We start from the raw sequence: 16,504 nt of genomic DNA on the forward strand, positions 1-16,504 counted from the left end.
TTAAACGCTTGGTTTAAAAGATTTTGAAGGGCCTGTTTTTATTAGATTTCTGTAGATCAGGTCTACCAATTTACCCGCAAATAAGCCGATTCTTTCGTGACAGGATCTAGTTTATATTTCATCTCATAAGGTGTTTAATTATAAAGTCAACTCATTGATGAATGCGGTGTTTATGGATTTGCAACCAAATAGTTGCAGGCTAAGTAACTTAACAAGTATTCGGTTTCAACTTGGCTCCAGGCTGAACGCTCCGCCTGCTCTCACCGAGGATATTGACTTTCCCGCAAGTTAAAGTATTTAAATGTAGAGGGAGACAGATGCTGTATGCGGACTGGAGGCAACCACAAGAAATACACGTGTGGGAGGAAGGTTGAAGCAGGAGCTTTACTATCTGCGCATCTTATAGAAAGACAGTTGTGGTGACATTGCTTGAAAACTTTAAGCAAACTGAGCGGCGCTAGCATTCGTGATATTCATTCACTAGTTTTCCTTCATATCGAATCACCTTTCTTTTTAGGAAACCCACGGTAGGCTACGCATCTTATCGCTGGTGCGTAAAGATCTGTGCGTAAAACTAAAACTCTTCACTGCGGTGACAAAGCAAGTCAAGTGGGATTCATTCTACTTTAAATCTTCATTGTTGAACAACTGAGTGTCACAAAGAGGATTTAATGGAGGTGGTTTGGTGAAAGCGACGCTTTCTCGGGACTTTAAAGTTTGGATTAACGCTTTTAAATCGCCCATTTTTTCCCCCTATCCTATAAGTAGAATGGAGCGTAGATGCCGTACCTGTATGGGACCCTGACAGTTTTGGATCTCTTAATTGCCACGGGTATCACTTTCTATGCGTAACAAGAGGGGGATAAAACTGAGCTGAAATCCCCTTCAGGAGCAACTTTATTTCCGAGAGCTTCCAGCAGCGAATCAGTGGAGTATTCATGAAGCAATATTTGAACTATTACAAGATGAGGCTGAGAACTTCGAGGTTAGGTTATCTGTAAGTAAAACAACTTTTTTCATGTAGCTCTCTGTGTAAATCATACATTCTGAGCAACAAGTTAAAGCTTTTAATTGATTTTGTCTTTGCCGCAGGTTACTTCAGTTCACGGCGCTTTGCTTTTACGCACAGGTAACGCACACTTTCACTTCAATAAAAAAATACACTAACGCTGCATAAAGTTCTATAGGCTAATTAATTTGAACAAAACTTAACAGGTACCAAAGGCGCAGTGCTTAGCAGCTTATAGCCCACTCCCTCCACCTCTCCAATAGGCTGCAATAACAATGAAAACATTTTATTATGAGTGCTATGGCAATTGGCAACAATTCAAACATCTTGAAAAGCGGTAAGCTCCAGCCTAAAAGGTAATTGTTAAAACACATGTGGACGGCGAACGGCTGAAATGAGGGGAAAAGAGAAAGTCATGAAGGGGTGAAAGATCAACGGTGGTAAAAAACAACCTACAGAGTGAAATGTCATCCACGAGGTTTCTTGAAAGCATCTCCGAAAAGACTCAAAATAACCCAATTTTATTTTGGGTTTATTTAAAAATGACTAATGCTATGATGAACTGTTGGCAGGGGCCTTGGCTCAGTGACTTGACGGGCTTTTTATTTCCAGACAGGTGAAATAAATATTTTGCCTTGACGTGTTCGGGGTGTTTTTTTCTCGACAGAACACCGTGCAGTCCCCTCCGAATTTCAAGCACCACGTTACCGAGCAGAGCCGGCTATCGGACCGGATGAGCCGCAGGCTGACCCGAACCTACCAGCTGTACAGTCGCACCAGCGGGAAACACGTCCAGGTCCTGGCCAACAAGAGGGTGAACGCCAACGGAGAAGACGGAGCGGCACACGGTTAGATACAAGTGATCGCTAAATAAGACCAGCAGGGAGGACTAAATCTTATAGTTAAAAAAACAAAAATATATTTATATATTTTGGGGATTTATTTTTAAATAGTTGCTGAATAGTCTCACTTAACCATTAACCTTTCCAAATTTACGCATGCGATAATGTATTTAGGCTCACTGTAGTTTATGTAATAAATAGGTAGTTAAACGATGCACATATGTTAATCCGTTCAGGGGAATCACTTTTTATTGTCTCTAAAATGATCGAGCGACTTTACTTCTTCAAGCCCGTGTATTATGACCAGATCAGTCAAACCCCATGACAGTTAAAGGCCATCGTTTCTTACATTTCAGTGCCTTTAAACCTCAGGAAAACAGTAAAATACGAAACATGTTCACCTTACAAACACCGGAATTGTTTAAATTCAATGGCGCGCAGGACGGTGTTGAAAAGCAGCATAAATTATGTCATTTTTGGCCGCCTGTGGAAAACCGTTTGAGCCAGTAGAAACAGAAGCCACAGTTGCAAACATTGTTAGTGGCATCAGTGTTGCCATCTTTTATGTCTTGTGCAGATGAATTATTTCTTAGTGTGTTGGTGTTGCAGAAAGTCTGTGACACCTGTTATGATGGACTTCAGCAGGGACATTTTTCTTAACATTTAACTGGAGGAAAAAAGACCTTAAACTTAAAAGGAAACATAATTTCTGTCACCAAAATTTTGGTGCGTCTAGGCATCTTTCCACCACAACCGCCACCATCCATCCACCTCTCAATGCATGATGCCTGCTACTTGGAGGCTGGTTTTATGAGGAATTTTCATTGCTTTACACTCAATGTATGACTCAGTTTACAAGGAGCGGTGAAGTCAGCATCTTCACTTTATACCTTTTCCTCTCCAGTCCTCTCCTGTGTGCACTTTTGTCTTTTAAATTTCTTTTGCCTAGACTCACATTCACAGAGAGAGCAAGAGTCAGCCATGCATACACTCTCCACACATCCTAAGTGGGTGTCACTGTTGTAACTGGCCCAAATCTGACCGTTGCTCTGTGCTCGGTGGTTGTGTCTCTGACCGCAGTATTCACTCTCTCCTTTATCCCCAGTCTGTGCTGCATCACAGCACAGCATTTACAGACATTCGAAAACAATCACGCCGTACAAAATCACTATCATTTGATGCTATTTTGGAAGGTTAGCATGCTTTGTTAAAGGTGGCTGCTGGATTACAAAAAAGGGCTTAGAGAGAATTTATGTCATCTTTAGTAGACTGGTCATGATTTTTTTTTTTTTAGAAGACTTTGATTTTCTTTAATGCTGATGATAAATTTTCATATTCTTTCTGCCATGCATTAAAAAAAAACCAGAAAAAAGAAATGCAGAGGTCGTTTGTCTGCATGCTTGCACCGTGACCTGACTGTATCATCTCATTATACGCATTTGCTTTCTTTGTCTATGCAGCTAAACTGGAAGTGGAGACGGATTCTTTTGGAAGTCGCATTCGTATTAAAGGGGTGAAGACAGGATATTACATATGTATGAACAAGAAGGGGAAGTTGATCGGCAAGGTAATCTGGAAATAATAGTTCTGTGGCTGCATAAGACGACAGCGACATTGTGAAGTGTTCCTTGGAAATGTATTTTCCAGATTTCAAGCTTATGGCAATACATTGTTGAGACTCATTCAAAGCCGGAACAAATTCGGTTTTGAGAGATATTTCATTGTCTGGAAATAAAGATGGTGTTTCTGATTCCTGGAGATTGTCCAAATGCGTCTCAGCTTCTCGTGTCTTTTTCTTTCCTCAGCGGAAAGGGCGAGGCAAGGACTGCATCTTCACCGAGATTGTTCTGGAAAACAACTACACTGCACTCCAGAACGCCAAGTACGAGGGCTGGTACATGGCTTTTACACGCAAGGGCCGCCCCAGGAAGGCCTCCAAGACCAAGCAACACCAGAGGGAGGCCCACTTCATGAAGCGTCTACCCAGGGGGCACTTGCTGAGTGAGAAGAGACCGTTTGATGTTCTTCCTCTCCCTGTCCCCGCGCACCCTTTCAACAAGCGGACTAAACATTCCCACCACCAGCGCTCAGGGGGACGCTGAGGACTGAAACCACTGAGGGAGAACCGTGGATGAACCAGCACAGAAGAACCACTACAAGAGAAAACCATGTGCTTCATGCAAACTAACTTTTCCTGTCAAGTGCCAATACACTTTTTGCCTCATTTTTGGATTCGATATATAATTTTTTGTTGTTTTTTGTACTGGCTTGTATGTAAACATTGACTATCTAATCTGTTAGATTTTTTTCCAATTCAGACAAACTGTAGAACGCTTATTTTCTTATTAAATCAGGAGGCATTTAAAGTACAGGAGAGCTCAACAATAATTTCACGAATGAAAACCCTTTGTTAGAAGTTAGTCAGCTCAGCAACAAAGAATGTTTAAATGAGTATAATGAAGCTAGACACGGCAGCTATCTGTGGTTACAGCATCTGACTTTCAGCTGACATGCTATCTTGCCTTTATGAGGCCATTTTGGAGACTATGTAACCTGTTTTTTTTCTACATATATAAATATATTTTTACTGTAAAAATGTAAATTACATCAAATGATGGAAATATTTATTGTAGAGTGTATATTAAAACCACTAAAGAACGACATCACGGGCTGCTCTGGTTTTCTCTTGTGTGTTTATATTGGGATGGAAAGCTAGCGTGTGATGCTGGTATCCCCCCAAAACTGCAGTTCTCTCCACCTTCTTCTTCAAGCTGGAGACCCAGATAACTGAGAGGCAATATCTGTGACAGGCTACTGAATTCAATGTGCTCAGCAAGTGAGACTTGGGCCTGAATGGCCCGAGCTATGCATTAAAAGCGATGAGGTCAGCCCACCATTTTGGCCCAAACAAAGGTTACCACCATGTAGTTGCATTTCTCACGATCGCACACCGTAACCCTCTGATCAAATGGGCCCTTTGTGAAACCTCATATAAAAGGGCATGTTATACAATAGTGGGTTCGAATAATAACACGAGGAGGGGTCAGTTATCAAAAAGGAAGCCAGTCACACAGGGAGGGGTAAGGGGTTTTGAGGGGGGGGAGGTGGCGAGGCAGCGAAGAGGGAGTTGAGGGGTTGCAGAAAAAGCACCAGGGCTTGTGTGGCAAACTGTGGCATCAACTGAAAGAGGGGGAATGGCTGGGAATAGGCATTCGGCAATGAAAGGGAGGCAGGAAAGAAACCCTCTTCCCAGAAGCAGCTGAGCATGACCATCAGAGGCCAAATGACAGGGGAGGAAGAAGACCCTGAACAGAGCTCCCACAATGTTGGAGCTGGATGTCCAATTTGTTAGCCGTTTTGACAGTAGATGAAACTCTGAGAACAGTTAATTATTAAAGAAAATTAAGACTTCTAAATGAACGCTACTCAGCAGCAGAAACCTTCATTATGTTTAATATAATCAGAATCAACATTTGGCACCAAGACCGAACTATCAAACGCTACGTACGAATTTATTTTTGTCATTTTGACAGTCAGGCCCCTCACAAGAATTTACAAAGCGACAGGGCCAGCTGGTTTTGAAACGTTTTCTTATATTTTTGTTCTTTCCATCTGGATGAAGACAAAGCACAATAGTGAGAGAGAGAGACCTGTGGTTTTGTCTCTGCTTTCTGCACTTGCTCTCTGGGTTTGGACAAGTGGTAAAAAATGCAAGGAATCACAGGGTTCAAACAATCTATATTTAAATGCCATTGTCTCCTTTAAACACACTACTTCTTTTGTTGTCCACTGTCTAAGTATTCCTCACCAGCCAACAATTTTTCAATTTTTCTTTAATTGAACTCGGATTAAAAAGAAAATAGAGAAATACCCAACTTTAATAAACCTCATTCAGCGTACAGTATACACAAACATTTCAGTTTCTCAAAGATATAAAATCTCAGCTTCACATTCCTTCACGTTAAACAAACAAACAAACACAAATTTCATAGAAATTTGAAATAAAGCTCTGCAAAAACAGTTGCATCTAATTCTTACTTATGTCTACGGCACTTTGGACATAGACCACTAAGTCAGACTCGCCTTCTCTTGTAAAGGAAAATGGTAACGCAAGTTTCAGTAATGGCTTTCAGGGTGGCCCACTACATACAAGGAACATGAGGGTATTCATTTAACACAAATGGGATGTCCTCGTAACTGTGACCTCGGAACGAACAGGGATGAAGCCTTGTGTGTTTTGAGTGTTTTACAAGGACATCAATGGAAGGAGGCCGGTAGGTTATGTGACCCCCCCAACAAAACTTCTCCACAGTAGGTTTGGTAAAAAGAAGCAAAAACAAATTCTGACATTATTTTTTGTCAGCCAAAGAATTTGGGTTAAAAATTAAACCACAAAGTTTTTAAATCTACTAATAATATATTTTACTAAATATCACTGTATCAAACATAAATGGCTGGACACATTTCCAGACATATAATTCCACCAAATTAATTAAGACAATTAGACATTAAGCTAAGGGACAAGGCACAGTGAATCTTAATGAAGGGATTAAGTACAGAAGAAATAAATGAGAGCTCATACGTGACTGGAAAATGATGCTGCGAGGTTCTGCTCTAAATGCAACCCAGAATTATTCCCTGGCTCCCACAGGCAGAATTCACTGGGTTTTGCAGTCGACATCCCCGTCAGCACTCCCCTTCAGCTTTTTCAGCTCCTTCAGTAGCTCTTGTTCAAGGGTTAAGATCTCTTTGGGTTTCTTGTACTGGACAACAGAGAAAAAATAATAATAACAGATTTTATTTATGCATATTATTGAGTGTCTTCATAAAAAAGTCTGAAAAAATGAACACACAAAGTGATTGAAGCAATTATTGTAGGCACGAAAAATAAACGTGGGAAATAAAAAAAAAAGAAAAGAAACAATTCTTCACTCTCATGATTGGCATATAGTGCTTAAACAATAAAGTGAAACTGTTCTTATGTCTCTTTGCAAAAGAGAGAGATACATTTTCTTTGAATGTGTGGACAAAAACATATATTGTACATATATATTCTTTTAATAACAGTGCAGGTATACCCGTTAAATAGATTCTCTTTGGGCTGGAGCAATTTTAACTTTATCATAAACTGATGATAAAATTGCATAAAATACACACACACACACATATATACATACATACATATATATCTATATCTATCAATTGCTGGTATGCAAAACTTACGCTAACAATTAAAGTGTTGTTGGCATGAGTGAAACTTAACGCGGAGTTGTCTAATGGTAGCTGACTGCGGTCGAGATCAGGAATACTGAACTTCTTGTAATACCTGGGAAGACATGGGAAGGATGTCACAAAGCTGAACTGTCGGGACAAACGTATTGTAAACAGTGCCATCTATAGGGAGAATGCAGGGACTTCAATGCAACCAGTGAACAAAACAGAAATAGGTGCACAGATGTGTTCTCATGCATATTTACTTTTTGTTTGAGGTTTTGATGATGATGCATCTCTCAGAGTGATCCACTGAAACACTGAAGACATCTTTGGGGTAGGAAAGGTTGCGGATCCTCCACTGAAAGCTGGTCTTTGTGTCTTTACGCATGAACATGGGCTGCGCGAACAAAATGAAGACGAACTTCACAAATGTAAGTCAAAAGTAGAGATCTAATTAAAACGTTAACACCTACATTTGAGCTGTTCTCTTTGATCATATCAGACTCCAAAGATGCAACAGGACCTGCAAGGGGCTCCCCAACCTCCACCAGCCACAAGCCCTGAACTCCAAGCGTGCTTTTATGGCGCCATTTTCTCACTGAAATGTATCAAATGCTTTATGAGACACAAACTGATCCAATGCATGAAACTGTAGAAATTAACACCATTCAGCTGTGTATAACTCAAAACATGTGACTTACCGAGGAGCTCATCTGTTTTTAAGTCATATTCTTCTGCCATTTCTTTTCCATCTGTGAAGAGATAGTGGATCTTCCTTTTTCCTGCACAAAAAAGAAGTCAAATTTGAGCCATATAAGCAGATATGCATCAATTGCAAAAGCTCTAGGCAAATACCAATGCTGCAAAACAGTTGTCCCAATAGCTGATTCAGATCTTTGTTTTTCAGTCAGTTTATTTTGTTGTTTATTCTTTATTATTTATCTCCAACTATTGTACCAGGAACACCAATATATTCAATCTAAATAAATAATTGACCTGTTTTAAAAAAAAAAAAAATCAGCTCTTCATCACACTGATTTGTGATACTGATTTTTAGTCAAAAGAACCAATATCAACAGATACCGACATTCAGCCAACATACAGGCGAATTCCTAAGTATTAGTAAACAAATTACTCTCTACTCACTACAACAACAGAAATCAGGCCAAACCCAACTAAATTAAGTCCTTACCCAGCACTAATTTTGATCATTGTCATGATATATGTAAAATATACTCTCACTGGCCACTCCATAGGTACACCTGCCTTTCAATGTCAATATCCAATCAGTTAATCACATGGCAGCAGCTCGGTGTATTTAAGCATGTAGACATGGTCAAGATGAGTTGCTGAAGTTCAAACCTAGCTTCGCAATGAGGAAGAAAGGTGATTTAAGTGACTTCAAAAGTTGCACGGTTATCTGTGCCAGACAGGCTGATCTGAGCATTTTCACAAACTGCTGATCTACTGGGATTTTCTCACACATACATTTCTAGGGTTTAGAGAGAATCCAGAGAAAATATCCAGTGAGCAGCAGTTCTCAGCATTAAAATGGCTTGTTGATGTCCGAGGTTAGAAGAGAATAGCCAAGCAGGTCACAGTAACTCAAATGACCACTTGTTACGACCAACATATTCAGAAGAACATCTCTGAACACAGCATGTTGAAACTTGCAGAAGACCATGGTGCATGTCATTCTTGTAAGAACAAGACACTGAGGTTATAATCCATACAGACTCAGAAAAATTGGACAAGAGAGGATTGAGGTTCAGATTAGGGCAGTGTAATTCGGATAACAGAAACAGAATGTGGGTTCAAACGCATGAAAGCATAGAAGCATCATGCCCTGTATCAACAGTTTGTGCTGCAGGTGGTGGGGTAATGTTGTAGGGGATATTTTCCTTGTATACTTTGGGCCCTTTGGTACCAACTGAGCATCATTTAAAAGCCGACTGTTGTTGCTGACCGTGTCCATCTCTTTGTAACAATACTGCATCCTCTGATGTCTGTTTCCAGCAGGATAACACATCATGTCATAAACCTCAGGTAGTCTCATATTGGTTTCTTGAACGTGATAATGAGTTCACTGTACTAAAATGGCTTTTACAGTGACCAGATCTCAGTCCAATAGACCACCTAAGGGATGTGATAGAACCTCATGGATGTGCAGTCAGCAAAACTGCACAACTATGCGATGCTCTCATGTAAATATGGACCCAGATCTTTAAGAACTGCTTTTAGCACTTTATGTAATCTGTGGCATGAAGAATTGAGGCAGTTCTGTCAGTAAGGGGGTAAGGGGAAGTCTCTGGTGTGTGTATATTTTCCTTATAAATTTAGGATCAAACCGTAATTTACAAATAAGAACAACAGGCTTAAATAGTCAAGCAGGTGAACTCACTTAAGAAAGAGAAGTAACAATGTGCGCAGTGCAAATGCCTGACTAGCTGGCCGTTGACATCTAGAGAAAAGCACATATTTACTTTGGACATATTATCTTAATTTTTTACAATTTGGAGCCTAGCTCTTTTACTAAAAAAGACACGCATTTCTTGTAATTTTAAAGCAAAAACAACCTCAATGGAGTTCAATACCACCTGTACCACCTCTTGTTACCTACTTATATTACATGTTAGCGGTACCGCTGTGTGCGAAGTTGAGATGACTGAGTTAAAATGCTTAAAATGAAAGTAATTCTGGGGGAACGAGAAAAACAGGTCTCTGTATTAAAAACACATTTTACTTCTTGCACTTACCATCATGTATTAAAGCCGTTTTCTTTGACGATTTTAGGATATCACTCCAGCTCTGCACAGCCATGTTTCAAACAAATGTTTCTATAGAGCCACTTCCGGATTCAACCCGTAACCAAAGCAACCGCGATAAGTACATTAAGCAAATTACAAAAGTATTTATATAATAGGTAAAAAATTATCAATGAATTTACTGGAATCAATTATTTTTTTCAATCAAAACATAATATGTCACTTCAGGGATTATGATACATTTTAACAAAATTTAAATACTCGATGAACCGGAAGTAAAACGTTTAAATTGAACGTTGTCCGTCTTTTGACGTTCCTGTATGTATGGTTCCATGCGATCAGGGGTAAGATCCAAAACATTAGAGTTTCAAGCGTTTAAACAACTTTAAACATGCACTTATGCAGGGAAACTTTAGATTTTTTTTAAATTTAGTTTATATATATTGAGATAATACTACAATTGTAATAATCTAAATACTGATTTCTTGGCTATTGCTAACGTCAGCTTCAGCTAAAGATAGTCTGCAAACCGTACACTATCTGTCAAGAGTATCCATTGTACAGAGAGTAGTTTTAAAGCAGTAACTGTAAGAAAAATTTATTTTCGTAGTAGGGGTTAAGAAAATTGACACACCAGTCAAATAGCAGTAGTGTAACGCGACAAAGTACTGGGGGACAGATGTCTTCTCACTGGAGTATTATATGCTACTTTGCATTTCAGAGTGAAGCATTGTACTGTACAAAATCTATGTGAGATTATAATGCTATTAAACTGCTACATAGCTGAAAGTTCATCCTACCAAACCCTTGAGCTTCACCCTTTAAATGTGTCTCACACACCAATGCATCATTAAGATCTCTTTAACAAAAAGTTCTGACCAGAATAAGATTTAAAATTTCTGCATCCTGTTATATGAGCCAATATTTGTTTTCTTTCAGACACATGAAATCTGAATAGATTTCCCTAACATTTTTGTGTAGTTATGTGCAGTATACACTCTGCCTGACTCTAAAGGGTTGTTGTTTGTGGGATTACAAACAAGTGTGCTGTCAACAAGGAAGTTGCAGAGTGCCCTCTGGAGAACAAGCGACACACTATCATCACTCATGAGTGAAGGGTGCTTTTAAAGTGTCTTCTTCTGAAATGATCATTTATTGGATTTTTTAAATGCCAGTACTGATAACTCAGACAGCAGGCTCTGTGAAATGTGTGCGACCAAACTAATTGCTCTAAAATTGCTGTTAAATTCAAAATATTAGAAAATTACTTAAATGTCTCTCATAATTGCAACATTTTTAGATGGGTTATACATTCCACTAAAGGACATGTTAAGGGAACAATAAATTACTTGACATTTCCACACACTAAATTAAGTCCATTTTCTCATGTCAGCAAACTGGACTGAATCACTGTTAAAATTATTTTATTTTACTTTTTTTCCAAATACTGTATGTGTTTGTTTCCCAGCTTTAGACTGCAGTGTTATAATTCTCTCTTACGTCACAGGCCACTTGCTCCTCCTATCACCAGAAAAGATGGAGCCTCGTCATGGTATCATGAAAGCTTTTTCTAAAGTCAAAAGGGCAAAAGTGCTACAGGGGAAGGATGCACCCCCACTGAAGAAGACAGCAGATGACTGTGATGTCACAGGTGGTTACAGTGTTTGCACGCATGCGTCCACATTACAGAAAGAGTGATTTTAAAAAAAAAAAAAAAAAAAATGGAGCACAACATGGAAAAAATATAAATAAGGCTGCATTACATTAAGAGAGAAATGAATACTGTGCCAGAATGCAAAATATTTGTTTACTGGGATTGTTTTAACATTTTCTGCCTCAGGAAACACTTTTAATGGAGTGACGGTGTACCTTCTGCCTGCTGGAATAGGAAATGCCAGATGCCAGATTTTCCAAAGACAAATTCAGCAGAATGGGGGACGAACAGAGAGTTCACTGTGTCCCGGTGTCACTCATGTTGTTGTGGACGACAACGTGGACAGCGAAAGGGCTCTGCGCTTGCTGAAAGTAAATTGTATGCCCTCTGGAGTCCAACTGGTAAAATGTACCTGGCTGAGCTTGTGCATTAGTGAGAAACAGCTGCTAGATATAGCCAGCTACAGTCTTCTTTCACCCAAGAGGTTTGTGATCTAAAAATGCTTTCTTTGAAAGTTAAAGGTAAAATTGTACTCCTGCTGCATGATTATCCCAAGATATTCTCACAAACATTAGAAAATGTGTATCAGCTTATTTGTACTTTACATTTACCTCGTTGACAGTAATATATGTTTTAAGCTTCGTATTGTAATGACATTTTATGTTCTATCCACTTAGTGACTCTGAAACAAAGCACGAAGAAATTAAAAAAGAGTCACTAAATATCAAACCTGATGCAGAAACTGTGATTGAGCCAGTGACTGATCAAGAGGAGAACACAGAAATGGTAAACTTCCAGATCATGTTGAAAACATTGTTTTGCAGCTTCTTGGTGCATTTCAGTCTTTCAGTTAGTAATCATTTGGAGCAGTCAGGGGAAAAAGTTTAGACCCCAAACGCAAGAAACAGAAACAGTTATTTTACATTACATCCTGCCCTCAGACAGTCCCAGACAGCAAAGAGGAAGTGCGGGGAGAAGAAGACGGCGTCTCTCAGAGTGATCTGGAAGCTCTCATCACTGGCCAGCACCCCAAAGAGGAGACTCCTGGCCCCAGCCTCTCCCTTGGTCCAGATACTGCTGCTCAGAAGCCAGTATCGGGGAAGTGGGTCTGTGCCCAGTCCTCTCAGTCCAAAAGTAATAACTTCAACAAGCACATCACAGACAAACTTGAATTGCTGGCCAAGGCCTACACGCATCAGGGGGACAAGTGGAGGGCGCTGGGTTACTCCAAGGCTGTCAACTGCACTGAAAAGCTACCATAAACCCGTTACATCATATCAGGTAGCCTTACCCAGATACTTTAAATGCAATGTTTAGATTGCTGATTACTTGTATATGTCATTGTGTACTGTAGGTTGTATCTTCTGTGATAATACAAGGACTGTCTGGCTTTTATTTTTTTTTTTTAAATTACATTTTTTCCCATTGGTCTCAGGAAGCTTGTCAGATCCCAGGAATAGGAAAACGCATGGCTGACAAAATTGAAGAGATTATGGAGAGCGGTCATTTGCGGAAGCTTGATCACATCGGTGAGGCTGTGCCAGTGCTGGAGCTTTTCATGAACATCTGGGGTGCTGGGACTAAGACCGCACAACTGTGGTACCAACAGGTGAAAACTCACATATTAGTATAGGAGATTGAAGTACAAGGATTGTACCCTGCACAAAAAGTTGTTAGTGAATTATGTTGTCTGTGTCTTTTCTGTCTTACAATATGTTTTACAACACAGTGATATGATATTGACTTCTATTTCATGAAATATAAGATAACAGTAAGGCGTTTAAGATTGAAATTTTGGGCTATAGCCTGAAAAATGAAACAACCTGAATGATATGGTGCTAAAATTTCTGCTGCACTGGTATTGCTGCACATATTGACTGATTGCAGTGCAGAACTACAGAAGATTTAAGATAATGTAAAAACAGTGTTGCCATTAGACAGTTTGTCTACAAAGAGCTTTGGAATTTATTTTTCAACAACACAGTCCTTGCATTTTCTCATAAATCTGTTAATAAAATAACAAATTCTGGTGAAAATGTGAGCTACAATATGTATTGTTATACCATTATTGGATTTTCTAAACTGTAAAATTACTCAATTATGAGGTGTCAGTTTTACTATGCCAAAGTTCTTTTAAAAATTCTCCCTGGCTATACTCTGGACTCTGTATAATTAGCAGCTTCAGTCAAATGAAATCAGTATAATTTTACAAAGTTTAATAAATATCGTATGAAGGAGTTAAAGGTACAGCTGTGACTAGGAATTCAAGTGGGTTCATCCTAAACTCTGATGTAACAGTACAGTGGGTTGAAATTAGTCACTAAGAAATAAGTCATAGATTCAATTGTGAGCTTATTTTCTTTGTGGACAAGCTGCATGCTGCTGTGGCACTGAGGGTAACCGTTCTTTCTGGATTCAGCCAGCAATTCACAAATATTAAATAAATGAAGTGATATTTTATGTGAAAGACGTTTCTAAATAGGAAATAACAGATAGTCTCAAGGACACATCGTATTTAGATCCACTGTCTGATCTAACATGTATTCTGACATTGACAGTTGTATCCAGGTGAGACCATGTGATGGCTTATCTGCTTCCATGACTTCAGCTGGAAGGTGTGCCAGGCTTCAAAATAATATCAGATTTAATGACTCATGAATCAATTTTACCGGAACAAGGTTCCAGGAAACACTGAATCTCAAGCCACTTTCATTCCTGGCTGTGAATGTCTTTAATTTGTATTCTAGTTTATTCTAATTTTATTAATAATTAGAATTTTAAAAAATCAGTAAGCAAATGCCAACATAACAGTTTTTTTCTTAAAAATGTCATTTTGCCTTTCAGGGATTTCGTACTTTGGAGGATATCCGTACAAAAGCCCACCTGACAAACACTCAGAAAATAGGACTCAAGCACTACAATGACTTTCTAGACCGAATGCCCAGAGAAGAAGCAGGAGCCATAGAAAAAGTGGTAATGCATCTTCATCTGTCACATTAAGAGCATGTATAATTTAGTGATGATGATTGAAATATCTTTATTTCTTTCACCACTCTAATATGTTTAGTCAAGTTTAAACAGAGTTGAGATATCTGAATAAGATTTGCTTCTTTAACCATCAGAAATGTAGAAAGAGTGTCTGAAGAAGGAAAAAGCTTGTGTCAGCTTTCCTTGACTGCTTGATGATGGAAAAACCAGACTGCCTTTTCACGAAGTAGAGCATCCCAAAGGGGAAAAGTAAATCCTTAAACTTGCTGCATCTTAAGTTAGCCAGATACCTGTTCGCTCCAGAGCGTTAAGTACAACGCTAGTTGTTTTCATATTGTATTACTTAGATTTTCTTTTTCCTACAAAGCTGCCAGATAGAGCGTGCATATTAGATAGATGGCTAAAGCATGTGTGCTCCCTTGAGCTTGTCAAAATTATATGCGATGCCTTAGCAAGGCTACCTCCCAGTATTTGGCTGGGAACAGGTAAAAACTTTCTTTTTTTGCCAGTAAACATACAAAAACAAGCAAATGTGGAAAAAAAACAACACACAAAAATATCAGCATGCTAATAAGAAGTGGAATGTTTTTGCAGGTAACAGCGTTTGTGCTTTATTAACGGCCTTTTCCATGCATGTGCAGGTGAGGGATGCTGCACAAGCCATCGACCCTGGCCTAGTGGCAATAGCATGTGGCTCCTATCGTCGGGGAAAAGCCACATGTGGAGATGTTGATGTACTTATATCTCACCCTGATGGCAAGTCCCACAGGGGCATTTTTACTAAAGTCTTACAGACACTCCGTGACAGTGGTAAGCATCATTTTTGTTGATGGGAAAAACTTAAGCATGTATTTTATTTTTTTTTAAAAATAAAAATCTCTTTATTTCTGACCTGTTTACTTTAAGGGTTTTTAACTGATGACCTGGTGAGCCACGAGGAGAACGGTGAGCAGAAGAAATACATGGGTGTGTGTCGTTTGCTGGGGCATGACCAACGCCATCGCAGGCTGGATATCATCATAGTGCCCTACAATGAGTTTGCTTGTGCTCTGATGTATTTCACTGGTTCGGCACACTTTAACCGTTCAATGAGAGCCTTGGCAAAGACAAAAAGAATGAGCCTATCAGAGCACTCACTGAACAAAGATGTGGTACGTCAAGGAAGTGTGAAGGTGCATGGTGGCACTCCACTTCCCACACTGACAGAGAAGGATGTTTTTAGCCTTTTGGGCATACCCTACAGAGATCCCCATGAAAGGGACTGGTGATGATTTGACGATTAGCTTATGGTTTTATAGAAAAATAATTATGATGATAAGGAATAATGATTATTGGACTCAAACAATTTTAAGTATATTTTACAGGTCCTTAGATTATACAAGAGCCCTATTTGACTTGAATGCTAATTCATATTTTGCAAATTAAAGAATGGTGGTAGTCCAAACTTATAAAAAGCTAAAGCTTGTTTGTTGCCTGTGTTTAGCTCCAAAATGTCTGTGGCTACTGCACAAAATTGAATATTCTTGTTGGAACCAGGAGTGTTTTTGGTGTGAGGTGGCAGTGGTAACTTAAAAGTGTGAAATTTAAACAACAACGATGATCTAATACTGGCAGAAGAGGTTTTAGAGGCTTGTAAATTCAGAAAAAAAATGTGGGAAAAGTGCCACTAAGTGAGTGAAGTGACCTTCAGTTCATGTCAGGAGGATGTTGAATGTTTTAAGTATTTTTTTTAAAATATTACAGATGATAACAGAATGTAATAAAAGATTACACGACTTGTTTGTCTGTCTTTCTTTCTTTAACATATATATTTATTTATTTTAGAACTAAGAAGTCCTGGTTAGAGTATTCACTAGTTAAGTGTTGTAGAGTTTTGGAACTTTGGTACAACGTAGAACCTCTCTCCCATCACTTTTATCACTTCAAAAAGGCCAAATAAAGGAAACGACTAACAAAAACACAGACGTTTTTATTTTGCTGGTGAGAAGAACTTGGCTGTTCCGAAGGTATGTTCCCACGAAACTGAGACGTT

At 39.0% G+C, this 16,504-nt stretch overlaps 3 protein-coding genes across 3 annotated transcripts; 2 read left to right on the forward strand and 1 right to left on the reverse strand.

Moving 5' to 3' along the window:
• The first annotated feature begins 267 nt into the window (after nt 1-267).
• On the forward strand, nt 268-4,514 carry fgf8b (fibroblast growth factor 8 b). The gene is made up of 5 exons (XM_040004825.1): nt 268-997; nt 1,093-1,129; nt 1,677-1,857; nt 3,312-3,418; nt 3,657-4,514. Exons 1-5 carry the CDS (start codon nt 939-941, stop codon nt 3,951-3,953), a joined length of 681 nt encoding a protein of 226 aa, XP_039860759.1. The 5' UTR covers nt 268-938; the 3' UTR covers nt 3,954-4,514.
• A 1,055-nt stretch (nt 4,515-5,569) lies between these two features.
• On the reverse strand, nt 5,570-9,949 carry dpcd (deleted in primary ciliary dyskinesia homolog (mouse)). Its single transcript, XM_040004826.1, has 6 exons — nt 9,822-9,949; nt 7,767-7,847; nt 7,539-7,663; nt 7,329-7,462; nt 7,075-7,177; nt 5,570-6,614 (listed from the first exon to the last, which is right to left on the reverse strand). Exons 1-6 carry the CDS (start codon nt 9,883-9,885, stop codon nt 6,510-6,512), a joined length of 612 nt encoding a protein of 203 aa, XP_039860760.1. The 5' UTR covers nt 9,886-9,949; the 3' UTR covers nt 5,570-6,509.
• Nucleotides 9,950-10,076: 127 nt separating this feature from the next.
• On the forward strand, nt 10,077-16,248 carry poll (polymerase (DNA directed), lambda). The gene is given in 10 exon segments (XM_040004820.1): nt 10,077-10,174; nt 11,338-11,481; nt 11,671-11,968; nt 12,162-12,270; nt 12,426-12,725; nt 12,727-12,765; nt 12,920-13,093; nt 14,329-14,457; nt 15,114-15,282; nt 15,379-16,248. Coding segments are annotated over 9 exon segments (1,695 nt in total). The 5' UTR covers nt 10,077-10,174; nt 11,338-11,366; the 3' UTR covers nt 15,741-16,248.
• The last annotated feature ends 256 nt before the right edge of the window (nt 16,249-16,504 follow it).

The sequence above is a fragment of the Simochromis diagramma genome, unplaced genomic scaffold (genome assembly GCF_900408965.1).
Source record: "Simochromis diagramma unplaced genomic scaffold, fSimDia1.1 OVJJ01000487.1, whole genome shotgun sequence".
Classification (NCBI taxonomy): domain Eukaryota; kingdom Metazoa; phylum Chordata; class Actinopteri; order Cichliformes; family Cichlidae; genus Simochromis; species Simochromis diagramma.